The following is a 21,884-nucleotide window of genomic DNA, read 5'->3' as shown; positions in this document are numbered from 1 at the left end:
ATCCTGCAGGGGCGTTCAGGAGACGCAGCAGGAGGATGTCTGCTCCTCCAGCTGAGTTCCTCATCACCGGGCATGCTGCTCTGGCAAACCCTAGCCCAGCACCCCTCCTCACCCAGGCAGACTCCAGGGACAAGTGGAGGAAAAAGATGGATTTCCTTTTGTCAGTGATAGGATTTGCCGTGGATCTGGGCAACGTCTGGAGGTTCCCTTATATCTGCTACCAGAATGGAGGTGGTAAGGAGACGGGGTGTGATTTTGGGCTCTCTCCTACCCCATCCCCTTCTAAACAGTTAACTGCTTTCCACTTTAATTGTGGGAGTCTTATTAATGCCTTGCCTGGGATCCCACATTTTCTGTTTCTAACTAGGGTTTCAATACTTGTCTTAACTTTGCAGAATCCTTCTTCATTCCCCATCATTTCTTTTATCCTTTCCTGCTTGACAGCTTCTTGCAACTCCTGGCTGAATCAGAAGTTTCGGGTTTCTGAATGTGGAAGGAACCGCTCTTAAGGAGCCGGGTGCAGCATTAAAAAAAGCCTCTTACAAAAAATGGGTATAAAATCTGCCCCAGGAGTTCTTTTCATTGCATAGTTTACACTGAAGTAGCCCCTCTAGGATTGTGTCAGTTACATGTTTCTAAGCCAACTTCCCTAATTTCAGCCACTTACCCTTTATAACTTTTTTCTTCTTTGAAAAGTGTTTCAAAAAGGTACTGTGACATTCCATGATAATAAAACTGGTTCAGGGAAGGAGACTGATGCGTCCATGTCAAAGACCATATCTGAGAGCCAGTGTGGTATGATAGATAGAGTGTCAGACTAGGACCTGGGAGAGACCAGGGTTCAAATCCCCACTTGGCCAAGCCGAGCTTACCTTACAGGGCTGTTATGAAGATTAAATGCAGAGAAGGAGGACCATGTATGCCACCCTGAGCTCCTTGGAAAAAGGTAAGTGACCTTCAGACATGGCATACATGGCTTTGTTTGGAACATTCAGATGCACAAAGAATACACTAGTTTGGTTGACAGATAGGGATAGTTTTTGTTGAAAATGGTGTTAAAACAGAGGCACTGAAAAGCAGCCAAATTTTCTCCTTTTATTGCAAAGTCTGAGGCTTTGTCTTTTGGAGGGCTCCAAATGACAGGCTCCAAATGCCACATTCTTCCTGGCTCTGCAGCTGTTCTACAAGTCAATATAATGCAGGAGATTAGTTTGTTTGTTTTTTAAAGAAATGTGTGGTTTTTTAAAAAATTCCAAGGAGCTGTCTGTGGTATTGGGCATTCCTGGAATAACTAGCACACAAGAATGTAGAAAGCTGTGTTGGCTAATTAGAAAAATAATCCAAAATCTACACAAATGTTGCAAGATAGTGAGTAAACCTGCTCATGACTCAGCAACATTTTATGTCTCATACAAGGTATTCTCCTGCTACAGATCCTGCAATAAAGAACATGCTCTCTCTCCTTAGCCGTCTAATTATTAATGCCTCCTAGCATGGCTTCCATTTTTTATGCAATCAAGCTATTTAAAATACAAAAAAAAAATAAAAATGGAACTGAGTCGGGGGGAGGGAATCAACATGATCTGGTCAGCAAACCTTGGGAAGGACCAAGACTCAGTGGCAGAGCATCCGCAATGCAGGCAGACAGTCCCCAGTTCAATCCCCAACAGCATCTCTAGGAAAGACTGGCAGAGACTCCCTCTCTGAAACCCTGGGGAGCCTCTGCCAGTCAGTGTTGACACTACTGAGCTCGATGGATGGTGGTCTGACTCAGTATGAGGTGGTATGTTTCAAGGGCTATCACATGGAAGATGGAGGAAGCTTGTTTTCTCCAGCTTACAAGGAAGGAGATTCCAATTAAACATCAGGAACAACTTTCTGACAGTAAGAGCTGCTTGACCGTGGAACTGTCTCCCTTGGAAGGTGGTGGATTCTCCTTCCTTGGAGGTTTCTAAGCAGAGTTGGATGGCCGTCTTTTAACATTTGGTTGAGTTCTCCAGGCACCTTTTAAGCCCTTTACCCTGGCAGAGATGTAGATAAGTGACACCCATCCCCACACATGCACAGCCGACTTGCCCATGACAGTCACACCTAATGGTGCTTCCTCTGGGTGCATCCATCAACTATCCCCAGTGTTGTGGGGTGTGCATTTCTCCCCAGCACAACAGGTATGTCTTTCTACACAAGCACTGGTGTACCAACAATGCAGTGAATGTTGCTCATTAGGACTGCAGTCTCAGAGTGATCCACCCTTTATAGGGAAGAGGAGGCTTTACCACAGGGGACCCACTGCCCACCCCGGGTCTTTCATTCAGACCATGAATTATTCATATCACTGGGAGGGGGCAAAGCATATTCATGAAACTCTCTCTCCTCTCAGCTGTCCCTCCATCCCCACTGGGCTGCAGGGATTCTTGCCTGGGGTGCTGGCTGCCTTGCACCCACTCACAACATTTTTATAATTTCACCCAGTCCACAGCTGACTTGACTGTCTCACAGCCAAGACTTTTTTGCTTGTGGGGAGATGGAGGCCAGGTCTTTCCTGGTGGCCCTGGATCCAGCAGCACAGGAGGAAAAACCTGTTAAGGCCCTGCCCTGCCCAGACCCCCTCAAACAGTCTGAATGTGCAGGCAGGATAATGGAGGCCTTTCTGCTCTCTTCTCACAGGAGCTTTTCTCATCCCGTACATCTTGATGGCCGTTTTCGGAGGAGTGCCTCTCTTTTACATGGAGCTGGCTCTTGGACAATTTCATCGGGTAGGAGCTATACCCATTTGGAAGCACATCTGCCCCATCTTTAAAGGTAAAAACCAGCCAAACAAGCAAGGATGAAAATTATAAGATTCTATGAGCTATGGGCTTGCTTTTTTTCTCCTCCCTCCCTTCCCTCTTTCATTGTGTGCCGTGTCTTTTAGATTGTAATGATGAGGGTAATACTGTCACCCTTATTTACAACTAATGTTTTTGGAAGCTGCCCTGGGAGCCTTTTTGGCTAAAGAGTGGGGTAAAAAAATGCTTTAAGTTTTAAAATTAAAATCTATGTCTCAAGAAAGGAGCCATCTGTCTCCCTCAACTCACCCAATGTTTATGTCTCTAGACTTAGGACATCTTAAAAGAAACTAGCTTTCAATATTCAGAGGCTACTTTTACTCAAAACAGTAAAAAGGTTAATTTCTAAAAAAAAAAAAAAGATGTTAAGCTTTAAATGCTTCCCTAGAATGTTGGGCCCAACCTGCAGGAGGCAAGAGAAAAGAAATTTCCATTTGAGGGATCATTAGGAATGAGACTGAAAATAAATCAGCCATTATCATGTCTCCTTGCAGCTGTTCAGCATGACAGCACTTGGAATAGTGTGTTCAGTTCTGATTCCACTGCTTCAGAATAGGATATTGTTGAGCTGGAAAAGGGTAACCAAAATGATCAGTGGGTTGGAGCAACTTACCTAAAAGGGACACGACAAAAGTATGTGGAATGATGCATATCCTGGAAAGAACAGAGCAAAAAGTTTTCCTTCCTCTCTCATGGCAACTAGAAGTTTCAGACATCAATTGAAGCTGAATGTTGGAAGATTCAGGACAGACAAAAGAAAGCTCTTCTTTGGACAGCACATAGTTAAACTATGGAACTCGCTGCAACAGGAGGCAGTGATGTCCACCAGCTTGAATGGCTTTCAAAGAGGATTGGACAAATCCCTGGAGGAGGGGGGGGGGCGATGGATGGCTGCTAGCCAGGGTGGCTCTGTTCTGGTTCCACTGTTGGAGGGCAGTAAGTGCTTTGGGATAGCAGTTGCTGGAAACTGCAGGAGGAGAGGGAGCTCTTGACCTTCGGTCCCAGAGGAAAGTGGTTAGCCACTCATCTTAGTCATAATAAATAACAAGATGAAAGATGAAAAAATCTGTTTTAATCATTCCAGTGGCACCTTAAAGATCATCTAAATATAAGGTTTCAAGGTATGAGCTTTCATGTGTAATACACTCATCTTAGATTCACATCACACCCAATCCCCATGGGGGGGTGGATGGTGTGGGATTCAAGTCATTCAAGTTTTTTATACCCTGTCCAGCTTCCAACACATATAAAATCATAATAACATATCAAAGGTTTAAAACCTCCTGATACACGGCTGCCTTCAGATGTCTTCTAAAAGTTCTATAGCTATTTATCTCCTTAACATCTGATGGGCATCACCACCAGAAGACCCTTGGAGCTGGACCTCAGTGTCCAAGCTGAATGACAATGTCATTTAGGACTTTAAAGCACCAACATTGTCATAGTAGAGTTCAGTGGAGGGAAAAACCAGCCAACCAGCCATATCTCAGGGGAGTACTTGCCTGGAGGCAGAGTCCATATGCAAGGTTCAGTTCAGTCCTAAGGTCAGGAATATCTCAGTTTACATGGTCAGACAATCCGGGGGTCAAGAAAGTCGAGGGTCCAAGGTCTTGAGAAGCAAGAAGCAGCAAGATATGGTCAGGAAGACAAATGTTGTTTCTAGCAAATGACTGAGACTAGAAACCATGCTTAAGAAAGCTGGAGTGAGCTAGTTCTCATCAGGAGCAAGAGGGATGATCAGCAGCAGGTGGAATCACTTTGCCTTCTGCTCCTTTAGGCTGCTACTCAGCAGGTGAAGCCGACTGGCCCATGACACACATTTTGAATTGTACTTGGAAATGTACTGGGAGCCAGTGAAGATCTTTTAGGACCAGCCACTCCCAGTCACCAGTCTAGCTGCCACATTCTGCATTAGTTGTAGTTTCTGGGTCACCTTCAAAGGTAGCCCCACGTAGAGCGCATTGCAGTAGTCCAAGCGGGAGATAATCAGAGCATGCACCACTCTGGCGAGACAGTCTGCGGGCAGGTAGGGTCTCATCTTGAATACCAGATGGAGCTGGTAGACAGCTGCCCTGGACACAGAATTGACTTGCGCCTCCAAGTTTTCAAGTTTTCAAGTTTTATTGCGGCAAAAGCCAGTAACACTAAACATCACAAGATCAAACAAAAAGAGATCAACATGCGCCTCCATGGACAGCTGTGAGTCCAGAATGACCCCCAGGCTGCACACTTGGTACTTCAGGGGCACAGTTACCCTGTTCAGAACCAGGGAGTCCCCCCAATCCCTGCCCTCCAAGGTGCTGTTTTGCTCTCCACGCAGGTATCGGTTTTGCCATCTGCATCATTGGCCTGTATGTCTCATTCTACTACAACACCATCATTGCCTGGGCCCTGTATTACTTCTATTCATCATTCACCCACACCTTGCCCTGGACCAGCTGTGACAACCCCTGGAATACGCCCAACTGCACCAGCTATTTTGGGAAGAGCAACGTCACCTGGACCAACCACTCCAAGTCGCCAGCCGAGGAGTTTTACGTGTAAGTTTGTGTCATCTCCTGCATTTACCGTATTTTTCGCCCTATAGGACGCACTTTTTCCCCTCCAAAAATGAAGGGGAAATCTGGGTGCGTCCTATGGGGCGAATGCAGGCTTTCGCTGAAGCTTGGAGAGCGAGAGGGGTCGATGCGCACCGATGCCTCTCGCACTCCAGGCTTCAGGAAGACATCCGCAGCCTAGGCAGTCCTGCGGGAGTTCCCGCAGGGCTGTCTAGGCTGCGGATAGCAGCCTGCTTCCCCGAGCGCCGGGCACGCTGAAAGCACAGAGTCCGGTGCTTCGGGAACACATCCGCAGCCTAGGCAGCCCTGCGGGAGATCCCTGAAGCAGAGCGCCCCGCGCGCCGGGCAGACATCGGCCAGCCCCACAAGCTCGGGGGACAGCAGGGAGGCGCAGTGCCGCCATCCCGCTGTTCCTCGACCTGGTTAGGTTTCCCCGACCTGGTTTTGGGGGGGGAAATAAAGGGGGGGAAATTTCCTTTATTTCCCCCCCAAAAAACTAGGTGCGTCCTATGGGACGAAAAATACGGTATGTGGTTTTGTCAACATTTGCAAATTCTGCCTGAACCCTCTCCCTCCCTCACTTCCTATCTCTCATTCACTAGTTTTTCCTGCTTTTATTAACTGTTATTTTGTCTTTTCAGTGGTTAGAAATGTTGCAAAGGTACAATAATAGTAGCACGCTTCTCTTGTTTCCTCTCCATGACCCTTCAAAATATCCTCTGCAGGGCTATCAAAGGCACCATAGGCACGGTAGCCTGCCCTCTCTTGCATCTCTAAAGCTTGTGGCCTTGCAGGTATCAATGGACCACAGTTCCTATCATCCCTGACCATGTTAGACTGGTGCAAGGGACTGATGGGAGCTGGAATCCAACAACATAGAACCATAGCATTGTCGAGTCAAAGAGGACCCTAAGGGTCATCTGTTCCAACGCCCTGCAGTGCAAGAATCAGAGTTACATGGAACCCACTGGGTGGAAAGCCACCGGAGGGGAGAGGACTCTTGGGCTCAGGTCCTGCTTGTCCGTTTCCCTTGAAGGCATCTGACTGGCCACCCTGAGAACAGGATGCTGGGCTAGGTGGGCCATTGGCCTGATCCAGCAGGCTCTTCTGATGCTCTTAAGATCTGGAGGGCCACCCACCAGGGTTCCCAGTTCCTGCTTCAGAGCCTCTGCAACCATGTTTGCTCTGAGCTAAGTCCCATTGGCTTCAGTGGCGCTTACGATTGCACCCTTGACCATTGTGTGTACAAGGAGAGCCTGCTCTGGTGACAAGTGAGGCGCTCAGGGCGATGGCACTCTGATGTTTCCACTTGTTTCTCTCTTTCTGTCTGCCTCAGGAGGAAGGTTCTGGAGCTCCAGAACTCACAGGGCCTGTCCAACGTGGGAGGCATCCGTTGGCAGCTGCTCCTCTGCCTCTTCCTCATCTTCACCATTGTCTACTTCAGCCTTTGGAAAGGGGTAAAGACCTCTGGGAAGGTAACAGATGCTTTGACTCCCTTCTGTCCAGGCTCCTGGAGGTGGGCAGATCAAGGAGGGGAAAATGTCTCAGCTATACATTCTGCACTGGCCCCTGAAGGGACATTGTCCGACCTGCAAGTAGCACCCCCCCATGGCAGCAAATATTTAACCCCCCCCAGCTGACCTGCACCACTTCTGAGGTGTTTCTCCAGCCCCCTGTGGCTGACAGCAGTGGTGGGAGAGGTGAGGATTAGAGAGGGGTAATGTGTCAAGTGGGAACAGGAGCAGCTAGCAGCAAAACCTTCATGGTGCTCATGGCTCCCAAACTCTGGGACCTTCCACTTGCTGAGGTGCCAAGACCTCACCACCAGCTGAGATTTAGGAGGTAGTGCAAACCTTTCCTCCTCTTCTACCCCAACCATCAAGCTTTTGAATCAATTTTGCTTTGTTCTCTGGCTAGTTTCCTTTCTTGTTTTATGAGGAACTGTTTTGCTTTAAAATTTTTATTATAATCTGATTTATAATAATCTTTTGTTTTATTTTTAATGATTTGCTCACTGCTCCAAGGATAGTTACATGGGGCATGCAAAGAGAGGAGATTGGCTGGACAGATTTCAATAGATCTGCCTGAATCTGTATGTTTCCTGCAATTCCACAGTGGGCATGTGGGTACCAAATTCTGCACTGTTAAGCATCTTCATTTTCGTTTTGAAAGCAAACAAATAGCTTCCTAGCCCTTAAGTTTGAAACATTTACAATAACCCCCGATGAAAGAGTCCAGAGCCCAAAGGAGAAGGGGCTGAGCAGGATCCCCAGAGAAGAGGGAGGGAGGCACTCAGGGCAGCCCTGCCTGGCTCCTCGATTGGCAGGAGGGATCCAAATAAATGGTGCAAAACAAGCCAATTGGAATAATTTGACCAATTACAGCATTCAGTTGTGCTTGATCCAGGATGCCAAAACCCCCTTTTCAAAATAAAAACAATAGGTGCAATGATGATTATGATGATAAACATCCTACTGGGGAGATATGTAGGAATTACTCCAAGGGAGAGCTATGGTAATTTGACCACTCTGATGGATTGGCCATAAACCACAAGTGAGGGGGAGGGAGCAGGAGATTCACTTAGAAAATCTGGGAACTTGACGTTTTGGGGGAACAAGGAAGGGATGCACAGCCCACCCAGGAGGGGAAGTGGATGGGGAGCTGTTGATCACCATGACCCTGCCCACTGCAGCCTCTTTGCTGCCTTCCAGGTGGTGTGGGTGACAGCCACCCTGCCCTACGCTGTCTTGCTCATCCTGCTGATTCGTGGAGCGACTCTGCCAGGAGCCTGGAGAGGGATCGTCTTCTACCTGCGACCCAACTGGGAGAAGCTCACCAGCACAGCCGTAAGCCAGCATGATGGCTGCCTCATAAGGCCATGATACAAATTGATGGTGCAGCCACATTTGGAATACTGTGTCCAGTTCTGGTCACCTCACCTCCAAAGGGATGTTGTAGAGCTAGAAAAGGTTCAGAAAAGGGCAACTGACAGAGGTTTATAAAATTAGGCAAAACATGGAGAAAAGGTTTTCTCCCAATCTCAGAGCACTAGAACCAGGGTCCTCCAATGAAGCTGAATGCTGGAAGATTGGGGAGAGATAAAAGGCAATGGATGGCACTGTGGTCTAAACCACTGAGCCTAGGGCTTGCTGATCAGAAGGTCAGTTGTTCGAATCCCCATGACGATGGGGTGAGCTCCTGTTGCTCGGTCCCTGCTCCTGCCAACCTAGCAGTTCGAAAGCACATCAAAGTGCAAGTAGATAAATAGGTACCACTCCGGCGGGAAGGTAAACGCCGTTTCCGTGTGCTGCTCTGGTTTTGCCAGAAGCGGCTTAGTCATGCTGGCCACACGACCCGGAAAAACTGTTTTTGGACAAACGTCGGCTTCCTCGGCCAGTAAAGCAAGATGAGCGCCTCAACCCCAGAGTCGTTCATGATTGGACTTAACTGTCAGGGGTCCTTTACTACCCTTTTTTACTTCATGTAGTGCAGAGTTAAACTGTGGAACTCCCTGCCACAGAAGACCATGATGGCCACCAACCTGCTTGACTTAAAAGAGGATTAGACAAATTCATGGAGGAGGAGAGGGCTATTGATGGCTACTAGCCAGAATGACTGTGCTCTGTCCTCATGGTTTGTGGCAGCAATGCTACTGAATCCCAGTTGCTAGAAGCCACAGGAGGGGAGAAGGCTCTTGTGCTCAGGTCCCACTTGCTGGTTTCCCACAGGCACTTGAGAACTGGATGCTTGACTAGATGCGCCCCTTTGCGCCTGATCCAGCCGGCTCTTCTTATGGTCTTATGCCTCCTGCACAGCTGCACAACATAGTGAAGGCTGCCACTTTTGCTCGCTGGCTGGGCTCCTGTGCCTTGACCAGATGTGTGTCAGGTCGGCCATCAGCAAGAAGCAGCAAAGTGACTTCGTATGCAGAGGTGGCCCCTGGCAGTCCACCTGATGCAGTGCTGAAGCTCCTTGGGGCCTTAAGACAGCTTTCCAAGATGTGTTCCTCCCACCCCAGAACAAGCACCAGGAAAACGGCATAGAGGTTTCTCTCAGCCTGTTCTAGGCATGATTGGGCCTGAGCCCTTTCCTTTAAATAACCAGAAGCAAGTTGCAAATGAGCTACTATGGCAGCCCCAAGGGGCACCTTGCACTACCAGGCCAGCTGCCCTGCCCGAGCCTCTGAGCAAGCTGGCTGCTGGCGTCCCATCTGCTATTTCAAAGCCAGCCTTAAGTATTCCATACTGATATGAGAGCATTGCATAATGCAGTGTTATGTTAATGATTACCAAAATGTGACAACACCAAGGCTGGTCCCTTTCCCAGGTTGCATCTGATGCTCTAGCAGCACACCTACCCAAGTGGGCAGAGACACTCCCACCCCATGGAGCAACAGGGAGGAGAGGCTTGCAGTGGACAGAATCAGGGGAGAGGTTGGGGGAGCACAGTGGCAGGCTCTCTTTAAAGCCTAGCTGTGGGGTTCCTGACCATCCCTCCACCTGGCTTTGCACTCCAGAGAAGATCAGAGGATGGATTGTCAGGAGGGAGAGTATTAGGTTGATTATTGTTTCAGAAAGCAATAATCAAAAGCAGCCCTTGGAAATGTAAATCACTAATTGAATCACTCATCTCATTTGCATCTGCTGGGGATTTAGTTGGCCAGCTTCCCTCTCACTGTCTTTGCAAAGCAGGACTGACAATACACTTCCTGCCTGTAATTACCGCTGAGTTGCCCTGGCAAATTTTGATTAAAGCTAATCAGGTGGAGAGGAGAAAAAGCAAAGGAATCAGAACCAAGAAGTGGTGCTGCCTTTATAGTCTCTCCCCCCCCCATTCCCCTTGTGGGAATCCATGGGGAGTTGGCCCCTACAGACAGGTGGGCCAAGACTTCCGTTCTCCTGCTCTGAGGAACTAATAAGGACCAGGATCTGTCCAAAGACTCCCCCAGCCCAACAATCTGTTTGCCAGACGCTTCACCTGTGGTCACTGCCACCATCACCACCTGCCAGCCATGAGGGCAACCACCCAGGGGCACTGCAGGGAGCAAGGAGGGAGGGTGAGCCTCAAGCCCTTTCCTAGGTGCCCCCAAGTGCTTCTAGCTGGGTAATAAATTATGGGGGGAACTGAAGACAGAGGTGATCTTGGCTTCTGGGCACAATATTAATTTCAGGAAAGAAGGAAAGGCCCAACAATTTCACCTAGTGGTGTGTCAGGAGTAATGAATGGGGATAATTGAAGAGAAATTGAATTGATCTGGAGCAAGATCTGTTGGGAAGGTAACTGAGGGCAAATTAATTGGAAAGGAAATTATTTGGGGGGAACTTGAGGTGGGGCACACATTCATTGAAGGACTTATTTGGGGTGATTTGGAGTGGGAGATGAGTTGGCTTCCTTTCTGTGACATTGAAGTCCAAACATACATATCCACATATAAAATTGCATTTGCAGATTTGTCTCTACGGCCCCACATGCTGTCTTTTCAGTCCCTCACCATGTATTCTGGCAACAGCTCTTCCCAAACATTAGACAGCTTGACTACACCCACAACTGGAGTCTTTGCTCCTTCCTGAGGAGCAACATGGTGTAACCCAACTGAACAACAGGTCTCAGGATTCCTTCCTGTGGTGGAGGGGATGATTCTGGATGTTTAGCCTCTGTCTGGGTTCTATTTTGTTCTTCTGAGCCAGAGGCCTGTTGTATTTGGGTCTGTGCAGGTTTGGGTCGATGCTGCTGCCCAGATCTTCTTCTCCCTGGGGCCAGGATTTGGCGTCCTCCTCGCTCTGTCCAGTTACAATCCATTCCACAACAATTGCTACCGGTAAGGGCCTGAGGCCAAATCCAAATTCTCCCTTTGCCCTCTCCCCCCATGCCTCCACTGCAGATGAGCGAGACAGGGCTAACAACCTTCTCTCTGCAGCACCATGATTTGAATGGCTTTCCCTGCACCATGTCCTTGAGTGAGGACTGGCCAAGCTTGGCTGATGCCTTGCTGGTGTGCCAGTAAGCTGTGCTCAACTCCCAGGGAACTGCCATTCCTCCTGTGGGAAGGAGTGAGTATGCCTTTGGTAACCCTACAGTCTTCCCTCATTTCAAGGCTTAATGTGGGCTGACCATATAGACTTGGTTTTTGTTTCGTGGAACAGGTCACAGGGTTGGCCTCTCCAGAAGGCCTTGTGCGCATGCAGGCATTGCTCTCCTTTGATGGCGCATGCTGGTGCTACCACTGGTGCACTGCAGCATTTATTTGAGCTTGCAGGGAGGATGCCATCCCCAGGCAGAGCAGCGAGCAGAGAGGGTAAGTGAGGGAGGCCCTACCAGGATGGCTACCCTGAGGAGAGGAGAGGCACACCATCACATTGTCATGGTAGAATTAAGATTCAGCTGCCAGCCCAGTGGGCTTCTGGAGGTTGGGATGGGGAGGGAATCCTCTTGTCCTTTTGCTGCAGGGAGCAAAATGTCTTCCGCTAGCCCTGAGTTGGTGCTGCAGAACCAGGTTGTTGCTGCATCCTCTCAATGACAGTCAAGGTCACCTTGTTGTGAGGCCTGTGGCCTGTCCAGAGACTCATTTATTTTGCCTTCCAGGGATGCCATCATCACCAGCGTGGTCAACTGCCTCACCAGCTTCCTGTCAGGATTCGTCATTTTCACCGTCTTGGGATACATGGCAGAAATGAGGGATGTGGAAGTCGAGGATGTGGCAAGAGACAAAGGTTTGTGTTCTGCGTGTCATGTGCGTCAAAACTGCAGTGCTAAAAATTCTTCCATGTGGTGCATCTGATTGTGGCCTCATGCTCCACACTCCATAACACAGAATCCTAGCATTGTAGAGTTGGAAGGGACCCTCAGGGGTCCAATCACCTGCAATGCAGGAATCACAACTGAAGAATCCCTAACGGGTGGCCCTCCAACCTCTGCTTAAAAACCCCCAAGGAAGGAGAGTCTGCCATAGAGTTCACCCAGTCCTTAAACTCCCTCCGTTAGTCTGTGACACCTGAGATGTGGACAACCCTCCATACCCTGCTTGGTGCTTATGTCCCTGCCACATCCAGTTAGAGGAGGTTTCTGCCCATGCGATGTTGAACACAAGGGCAAGCTGTGGCCATGCAGGCGTAGAGAGTACACTTGATTTACACACACTTTGAATGTGGCATTTTGGCCTTTACAAAGCTCAGGGGTTCCATATAGTGAAACCCTGAGAGAACATCTTCATGTATATTTAGGCAAGAGTCCCCAAGATGTTTAAAATGCTGTGAGTTGCTCTTAGGCTTATAATCCAAAATCTGCAGACCCACAAGAGAGGAATAATAATAATAATAATAATAATAATAATAATAATAATAATAATAGTTTATTATTTATACCCCGCCCATCTGGCTAAGTTTCCCCAGCCACTCTGGGCGGCTCCCAATCGAGTGTTAAAAACATACAGCATTAAATATTAAAAACTTTCCTGAACTTCCTTCAGATGTCTTCTAAATGTCAGGTAGTTGTCAGTTGACATCTGATGGGAGGGCATTCCACAGGGCGGGCGCCACTACCAAGAAGGCCCTCCGTCTGGTTCCCTGTAACTTTGCTTCTCGCAATGAGGGAACCGCCAGAAGGCCCTCGGTGCTGGATCTCAGTGTCCGGGCAGAACGATGGGGGTGGAGACGCTCCTTCAGGTATACTGGGCCGAGGCCGTTTAGGGCTTTAAAGGTCAGCACCACCACTTTGAATTGTGCTCGGAAACGTACCGGGAGCCAATGCAGATCTCTCAGGACCGGTGTTATGTGGTCCCGGCGGCAACTCCCAGTCACCAGTCTAGCTGCCACATTCTGGAATAATTGCAGTTTCCGGGTCACCTTCAAAGGTAGCCCCACGTAGAGCGCATTGCAGTAGTCCAAGCGGGAGATAATCAGAGCATGCACCACTCTGGCCAGACAGTCTGCAGGCAGGTAGCGTCTCAGCCTGCATACCAGATGGAGCTGGTGGACAGCTGCCCTGGACACAGAATTGACCTGCGCCTTCATGGACAGCTGTGAGTCCAAAATGACTCCGAGGTTGCACACCTGGTCCTTCAGGGGCACAGTTACTCCATTCAGGACCAGGGAGTCCCCCACACCCGCCCGCCCCGTCCCCCAAAAACAGTACATCAGTCTTGTCAGGATTCAACCTCAATCTGTTAGCCGCCAGCCATCCTCCAATCATTGCAGCAGTCCCATCCCTTCCATTTGCCCTTGGCCTTTGGAAATGCTTGGCCATTCATGGTATGCTAGGAAGCTGCCTTATTCTGAGCCCGGCTATTGGTCCATCTGGCTCAGTACTGCCTACACTGACTGCCAGCAATGGCTCTCTGAGGTTTCAGACATGAGTCTCTCCCAGCCCCACCTGGTGATGCTGCAGGGATGGAACCTGGGACAGGTGCTCTCCCCACAGAGCCACAGCTCTTTGGCATATTCTCTTCCTTAGGGCCCAGCCTCCTCTTCATCACTTACCCTGAAGCCATCGCCAACATGGTCGGCTCCACTTTCTTCGCCATCATCTTCTTCCTCATGATGATAACACTGGGACTGGACAGCACGGTAGGGAGAACTCTGCCTTATACCCCAAATGATGCATTGCTAGATTTTAAAAGGCTCAGGGCATGGCTCTCCACAAACCTGGGCAAACTTTGCTTGTGCTAACATAGATGCAGGGTGAGGCAGGGAAACTGCTATGGAAATGTACCCCCCCCCCCCGACATATAACTGGAGCAGGGGATCCAGGGCCCTGGGGCTCAGGCCCCCTAAGCCACCCCTAACAGTGACCCTGCTTTGTGGTCAGGCAATAGGGAAGATTACGGGATTCTTTTCACCATGTTTTTAGTTTGATTTCACCCGCAAGAGGACACTCCTCCAACGTAGCACATCATTCCTTTTTTATTTGTTTCTTTGAAAAAAAAGGCTACTGCGAATTGAAATATTTCCAAATTCTGAAAGTGTGCACCTTCAGAGAAGAGCCTGGCTGGATCAGGCCAAAGGGGCTCCTCTAGTCCAGCATCCTGTTCTCACAGGGATTGTCCACACTTCCAGGCCCACTGGCTTGGCCCCAGAACTGTGGGTGCCCAAGCATGGGCACACGTGTGTCTGATGTCACACGCACAAGTCAGTAGGTGTGCTGACATTGCACGCACATGCTGATGTACCTGCTGACATTGGGCACACATGCCCCTGGTGCAAAATTTGTGGGTGCCTTCATGGGGAATGTTGTGGGGGATGGGGTACCCCGGGCCCCAGGCAGCCGGCCCCGATGCACCTTTCCACTTAACCTGCGCTTCTGAGGCATCAGTCTGAGTGGTTTGCCCCCTGCCCTGCTCCTTTCCCAGGGAAAACCTTAGCTCTGAATCAGAGCAAACATCAACCCAAATTGCTGTTTGCTCCGACAGAATGCCAAAGAGTGGTTTTCCTCAGGGAAAAGCAGTGGACAAGAACAAATGAGGATACGCTGCAGTGGCCCCCAGATGCCCCCAAGGAAAGCCCTCCAAGCAGGATTTCAGCACAGGAGCAACACTCTCTGCTCCTGTGGCTTCCAGCAACTGGCATTCAGAAGCATTGCTGCACCACCATAGTGCCATGTGGAAGAATTATCCCATATTTTGACTGAGCCTTCCACATAACTCTCTCTGTCTCTGTCTCTGTCTCTGTCTCTGTCTCTGTCTCTGTCTCTGTCTCTGTCTCTGTCACACACACACACACACACACACACACACACACACACAGTGTCCTTTTGCTGACTCAGGCTGACAACTCTTTTGGGGGGGTGTATTTGCAGTTTGGGGGCCTGGAGGCTATGATCACAGCAATAATGGACGAGTACCCCCACCTCCTGGCCAAGCAACGGGAGCTGTTTGTCCTGGGGCTCATCACAACCTGCTTCCTGGGCTCTGTAGCCACTCTGACCAGTGTGAGTTGCCAAAAAGTGGAGCCATATGCGGGGGGGGGGAGGGGGCTTGGTTGTCTCTTGCTTGTTGACAGCCTTCAGACTTAGAATAACAGAATCCTAGAACAGTAGAGTTGGAAGGGATCCCAAGGGTCATCTTGTCCAACAGCCTACAACAAGTGGACTTTTCAGGATCCACTTCATTTTCTGCTAGAATCTTGAGGTAGGTGCAAAATATAGGTGTCTAGAATCAAAATGTTGAGAAAAGGGGCAGAGCCTGTTGCCCCCAAGGGCATCAGCTGGGAAAGTTTTCATATACAAGGACAAATCTACATCAGAGCCCCAACAAACTGGCCAACAGAGCTCAGTAAAGACCTGATCAAAGGGATCTTGCTAATACCCTGGTTTACAAGTGTGGAGACACAAGACTGAGAGAGAAGCAAGTAACAGAAGAATAGCCAGGACAAAGAGTTGTGGTTTGGGGTTTTTTCACCAGCATTTTTAATAGAATCATAGATGCAGGAGGCCAACTAGTCCACCTCCTGATCAGTACAGGACCTTGCAACTACTTCATCTGTGAATGAAGCCCATTCAGACTTGGCTTAAATATCTCCAGAAGGGGGTGCCTGCTGTCCTCTGAGGCAGAGTGCCAAGCCAACCTTCCCATTTGGACATCTCTCCTCATGTTTAGCCAGAAACTGCTTCCCAGCCATTTCCCCCCATTGGTGGGACTGGCACATAAAGAACATAAGAAGAGCTTGCTGGATCAGGCCCAAAGGGACCCATCTAGTCCAGCATCCTGTGCTCGCAGTGGCCAACTAGATGGGAAGCCAGTAAGCAGGACCTGTGCCCAAGAGCCTTCTCCCTTCCTGCGCTTTCCAACAACTGGTATTGAGAAGCCTTGCTGCCTCTGATTGTGAAGTCATGACTAGCCCTCTCCTCCTCTATGGATTTGTCTAATTGCCTTTTAAAGCCATCCAGGTTGATGGCCAACTCTGCCTCCTTTGAGAGTGGGTTCCATGAATCTTCCAACATCAAGCTTTGTTGGATATTCTCAAATTTGAGGGTTATGAGAGAGGGAGAAAAACTTCTCTCTCCACTTCTCTCTTCATGCCATGCATAATTTAATCAGCTTCTGTCATGTCTCCTCTTACTCACCTTTTATCTAAAACCAAAAAGCCTTTCCTGATAGGAAATAGTCACTCCATCCCAGTGATCATTTTGCTTGCCCTTTCCTGAACAAACCTGCCCTGACTTCTGTGTGATGGTCCTTTCGATTTTTTGAAGACAGCTATCATGTCTCCTCTTCTTCTTCTCTTTCCCCAGCAAAACATACTCAACTCTTTCAACTGTTCCCACAGCCATTGTTAAACCACTGGCATGGTTTAACATATGGCTGGCATAGTTACAGGTAGGTAGCCGTGTTGGTCTGCCATAGTCGAAACAAAATAAAAAAATCCCTTCCAGTAGCACCTTAGAGACCAGCTATGGCTGGCATGTTAAACCACTCATAGTAGCAATAATGGTAACATGACCAAGATCTCAACAGAGAAGCATTGGCCATATCTGTCACCCCAGCTGAGAAGCTACTAAGCTTGGATCTTCCCATTTTAGGGCGGGTCATACATCGTGAAACTCTTGGAAGAGTTTGGTGCCGGCTGCTCCATCTTAGCAGTGGTGTTCCTGGAGTCCATTGCAGTCTCCTGGTTTTACGGTAAGGAGAGAAACACCATGTCCCAGTTACTAGGTTTACTATGAGCCCCGGAGAGATTCTCAGCCTTCCCTGCCTTCTGAAACAACCCCCTGTACATGCTATTGCCTAGAAGTTGGGGGGAGGGATTGTGTCCAGTGGGTTTCCATAGGGAAAGGACTCTATAGAGGTGGGGCCACACCTCAGAAGGCCTTGCTTCCAACAGCCATTGCACCACAGCTGCTCTGGATGTTTCATCATTATCCTTATGTGCCAAATGTTCCTGTGCCATTCATCCATTGTTGTGGGGGCTGTGGGGAGTTTTTTTTAATTAGACTATTTATTTTAATATATTTATATGCCACTTGTCATGCAAGCATCTCCAGGCAATGTACAACAGCAAAACAAAATATGATATGAAATGTTACAACGCAAATACAATATGCAATACAATTATAATCCAAATGAATTAGTAGTTTAAACAAAGTCAAACTCATAAGAATTGACATCAGGAAAGATCAAAGTGAATACAAAGGTCTTGAGCCTGCAGCAACACTGTGACACAAATGGCACTTCTGCACCTGCTGAGAGGGATCACACACTTACTGTGGCTGAAATTTTTGTGGTGCAGATCCCACAACTGCCACAGCCGCATGAACAGGAGCTCCACCCTCCTTGGCCCCCTTCTTTTCTTTCCAGGGATCCAGCAGTTTTGCAATGACGTGAAGGCAATGCTGGGGTTTGCTCCAGGAATCTATTGGCAGGTTTGCTGGGCTGCTGTCAGTCCAGCCTTTCTAGCAGTAAGTACTAATCTTCATCATCCTCATTCACCCCCAATGTCCAGCTCAGGAAAAGAGACACTTCCCTGCTTCCAGGAATGCTGACCATGTGCTTGAGACCACGGAGGAAGCAGAAGGGAAAGAGAGGCCAAACTAATAAGGGATGGATGTGGTTGTTGCAGCATATAGAGCCCACCGTTCCTCTAAGTGGCTCCAGGTGGCTTACATAGTTCTCCTCCTCTCCACCTGATCCTCACAACAACCCTGTGAGATTGGGCTGCGATACTGCTACTGGCCCAAGGTCACCCAGTGAGCTTTGTGGCTGAGTGGGGGTTTCACTCTGGTCTCCCAGATTCTAGTCCAACACTCTAACCACTACACCTGCTGGCTCTCAAAATGCTGGCCACTGGGGAATTGAGATGAGGCTGAGGGGCTTTCTCGGGCCCCTTCCCTTGAGAGCAAGGGTTGCCACTTAGTGCAAGCATGTATGCTTTGCTGGCAAAAGGTTCTCAGTTCCATCCTGGGCATCTCCAGTTAAAAACATCTCTGGTCAGTGACCAAAGAACATGGCATGCCAGAGATGGAGGAGGAGGAGGAGGCGTTGATTGGGAAGACATCTTCTTCTGCTCCAGGACCATCCAGGCAGGGGACATGGCTTTCTTTGTCTCCTCAGACTCAGAGGAAAAGCTCTCTCCTCTGGTCCAGCAAGTCTGCACCCGTCAGCCTCCAGAAGGCCCCTGTGTGCTGCTGTGACCCCTTTCTCCTTGGGGGAGCTCCAGATTGGGCCACCTGCTGCAGGGATTTGTCTGTGGTCCTGAAGAGACTGGCCTTCCTGCTGTGATTCAGCACAGCCTTCTTTGGCTTGGCCCTCCCAGATGTGATTCTCCAGCCCTCTCAGCCAAGGCAATTGCTTCAATCCCCCCTCCCCATGGATCCACAAATAAAACTAGGACAGGGCAAGCAGGGGGTTGAACTAGATGACCCTTGGGGTTCCTTTCAACTCTTCAGTTCTATAATTCTCAGTAGCAAGTTACATGGAAGCCCTTTCTTTGCCTGAGACTGGAGATCTGATACCACTTAGTGTAGAACAGCTTCTGCCAACCTAGCACCCTGCAGATGTTTTGGACTATGGCTCCCAGCGTCATATGGCTGTCCCAGACATCTGGAAGCTGAGTTTGAGGCGGGTGGTGGGGCAGCATGCTTGCCTTCCATCTTGCACAGATGCATGTGTGCAGGCATGTGCTGCGTATGTGTGCTTGTGTGTACACAGCAACCTCATTTCCGGTACCTGTCACTCAGTGGCTGCCCCTGGCAGTGTTATGTGAGGAGACAAGGTGGGGCTGGAACCCCCTGCCCTCCTGCCTGCCCTTGCTGCTCTGCCAGCTGATCTCCAAGCTGCTTCTCCCACCTGGGAAGCACCCAGCTGGCTGGAGCACGTGGCACTCCTTGCCTGTGCCAATCAGGGCACACAGGTTGCCTTGCCCCAGTTGCTGGTCACACACACTAAGCCACTGGTGATGGGTGTCCCAGCTAGCTCAGGGCAGGGCTCTCCATGCTGGTTCTTGGCACCCAGACTTTGCCCGTCTCCTCTTGTCAGTTCATCATTGCCAGCTCCCTCCTGGACCAGCCTCCCCTCACTCTCTTTGACTACCAGTACCCAGACTGGAGCATCTTGGTGGGTTACCTCATCGGAGCCTCATCCTTCATTTGCATCCCAGTCTACATGGTCTACAAGCTGGTCTGGACCCCGGGATCTCTTAAGCAGGTCAGGGAGCTAGAATCCTCTCTACTCTGTGGTTGTGTGGATGCCTGTGTCTGGGCGGGGGTCAAGAAAGGGGGTTTCCCTCAGCAGTGGTGGAATTCTAGGTCTTCTCAGGGGCACTAAGGCTGCCATTCTGAGCTTACCTGACTCCATGGAACCTGTGAACCTGCTGTGCAACTCAGGGAGTCTGACGGCGAAGAGGCTAAGCTATGAACCAGTCACGCGCATTGTTGGGAACCACTCCCCCCAAAATATACTTTTTCTTAGTGTTTCTTTGTGAGTAATATATTCAAAGGAAATTGAACTGGGGGGTGATGACCTCATGATGTATATACAGTGTTTGCTTGTGATGGTACTCAGCGATAGAAGAGCTTCTTATGGCCTGCTGGATGAGAGAGGCAGTGAGCTTCACGGCTGAGGGGGAGGATTCGAACCCTGGTCTCTCCCAGGTCCTAGCCCAGCACTCTAACCACTACAGCGCCACTGGCATCAGCTCCCCCTCTCTCCTTTGCAAGATATATTCCCCAGGTTGCTGTAACTGGGACCCATGTTTTGTACGTTAACCTGTTTTTTATTTTACGCATTGTTTTTATGGCAAATTGCTTAGACAAGTCAGTTTAAAGTGGTAAAAGAACCATATAAAATAAAGATGGAATGGGAAATGTCTGTAATCAAGTAAAATCCATCACTTGAGTGGTGTTTTCTAGGCTTGTCCCTCTCACTGTCTGTCTCTCTGCCTTGGTCATCCAGCGCCTGGCAGTCTGCCTTCGGCCGGAGAAGAGAGCTCAAGAGCAGCCCATGGAGCCTGGGCTCACGCCACCGGCCCCCTAATCCACGGCACGGACAGCCCCCCGAAGGGAGAGGCCAGCAGGACAGAGGGGACCAACTCCAGAGCAACCGGGAGCCCCAAGCTGCCCTTGGCTGCTCAGGCAGCTGCACCACTTGCTTCACCTCCCCAGGAGAGCGAGATGCCTCCTGCTCGCCCAGCACCAGCTGCAGGGGCACCAAAGTGCATTTCCATCAACACTGGACAACTCCCAAGTCACAACTTTCTTGCTCCTCCTCTCCACTCCTCTATCTGCTGTATTCATGCAATTATAGAGTTGGAAGGGGCCCCAAGGGTCCAACCCCCTGCGGTGCAGGAATCACAGCTAGTGAATCAATTTCTACTTAAAAACCTCTGGCGAAGGAGAGTCCACCTCCTTCCGAGCGAGTCCGCTCCACTGTTGAACAGCTGCTACTGGCAATAAGTTATTCCTGATGTTTAGCTGGGATCTCCTGTCTTGCAATTTGAATGCATTGGTTTGAATGCTGCCCTCTGGAGCAGGAAAAACAAGCTTCCTCCCTTGAGGTACCGTATTTTTTGCTCTATAAGACGCACTTTTTCCCTCCTAAAAAGTAAGGGGAAATGTGTGTGCGTCTTATGGAGCGAATGCAGGCTGCGCAGCTATCCCAGAAGCCAGAACAGCAAGAGGGATTGCTGCTTTCACTGCGCAGTGATCCCTCTTGCTGTTCTGGCTTCTGAGATTCAGAATATTTTTTTTCTTGTTTTCCTCCTCCAAAAACTAGGTGCGTCTTGTGGTCTGGTGCGTCTTATAGAGCGAAAAATACAGTATTTGAAGGTGGCTGTCCTCTCAGCTCTCCACCTTTTCTTCTCCAGGCTAAACATATCCAGCTCCTTCAACCATTCCTCATATGTCTTGGTTCCCAGGGTCTTTACCATTTTGGATGCCCTGCTTTTCCCACACTTACGGTAATTGTTCCAGGTCTGTCTGGCCAGGCGATGTGGCTAGAAGAGTTTAAGAGAAGCTGCCAAGAGAGATTTTGGAAGTGTGCATGTCTGCAACCAGCATAGTTCCCCCTGCAATCCTTTTCATAGAAGAAGGCAAAGAGGAGGAGGAGGGGAAAGTCACCCTGAAAGGGGCTCTTTCTCTTCCACAGGATGTCAAAGCCCTCAGCACAGCCCTGCAGTGCAGCTCTCTCTGCCCATGTGTGGCTCAAATACCTACCTAGCTGCTGATCCATATAGTTCAGCATCTTGTTCCCACGGAGACCAACCAGACACCCCCATGGGAAGCCCCTGAGCACCATGTGAGTGCAACACCAGCCACTCTCCCCACTTGTGCAGTAAAGGGTGGGCATTGAGTACAATAGGCTCGCCCTTCAGGGAAAGAGGGGCTCTACCCTACCATCTCCCCTCTGTCTGCCCCACCTGTCTGTCTCTCCACTTACAGCCAGTCCAGGTGGGAGGGAGCACACCTCCATAGAACCAGGAGGAGGGGGACAAATGCAGGGTGAGCTGGCTCTGGCGCCACCAACTGGTGGGCTCCCTGCCCAATAAAGAGCTCTGCCTTACTTTCGTTTGACTTG

At 49.5% G+C, this 21,884-nt stretch overlaps 1 protein-coding gene across 1 annotated transcript; it reads left to right on the top strand.

The window, feature by feature from the left end:
- Nucleotides 1-35: 35 nt before the first annotated feature.
- Nucleotides 36-20,973, top strand: LOC310748279 (sodium-dependent serotonin transporter-like; the record flags this gene model as incomplete). Its single annotated transcript, XM_083583862.1, is given in 13 exon segments — nucleotides 36-248; nucleotides 2,670-2,802; nucleotides 5,149-5,368; nucleotides 6,723-6,861; nucleotides 8,098-8,232; nucleotides 11,101-11,204; nucleotides 11,969-12,096; nucleotides 13,835-13,947; nucleotides 15,176-15,307; nucleotides 16,898-16,997; nucleotides 17,673-17,773; nucleotides 19,350-19,517; nucleotides 20,265-20,973. Coding segments are annotated over 13 exon segments (1,767 nt in total). The 3' UTR covers nucleotides 20,346-20,973.
- Between the last annotated feature and the right edge of the window lie 911 nt (nucleotides 20,974-21,884).

Source organism: Podarcis filfolensis, assembly GCF_964270895.1.
Source record: "Podarcis filfolensis genome assembly, chromosome: 13".
Taxonomy (NCBI): domain Eukaryota; kingdom Metazoa; phylum Chordata; class Lepidosauria; order Squamata; family Lacertidae; genus Podarcis; species Podarcis filfolensis.
This window is presented reverse-complemented; position numbering and strand designations above follow the sequence as displayed.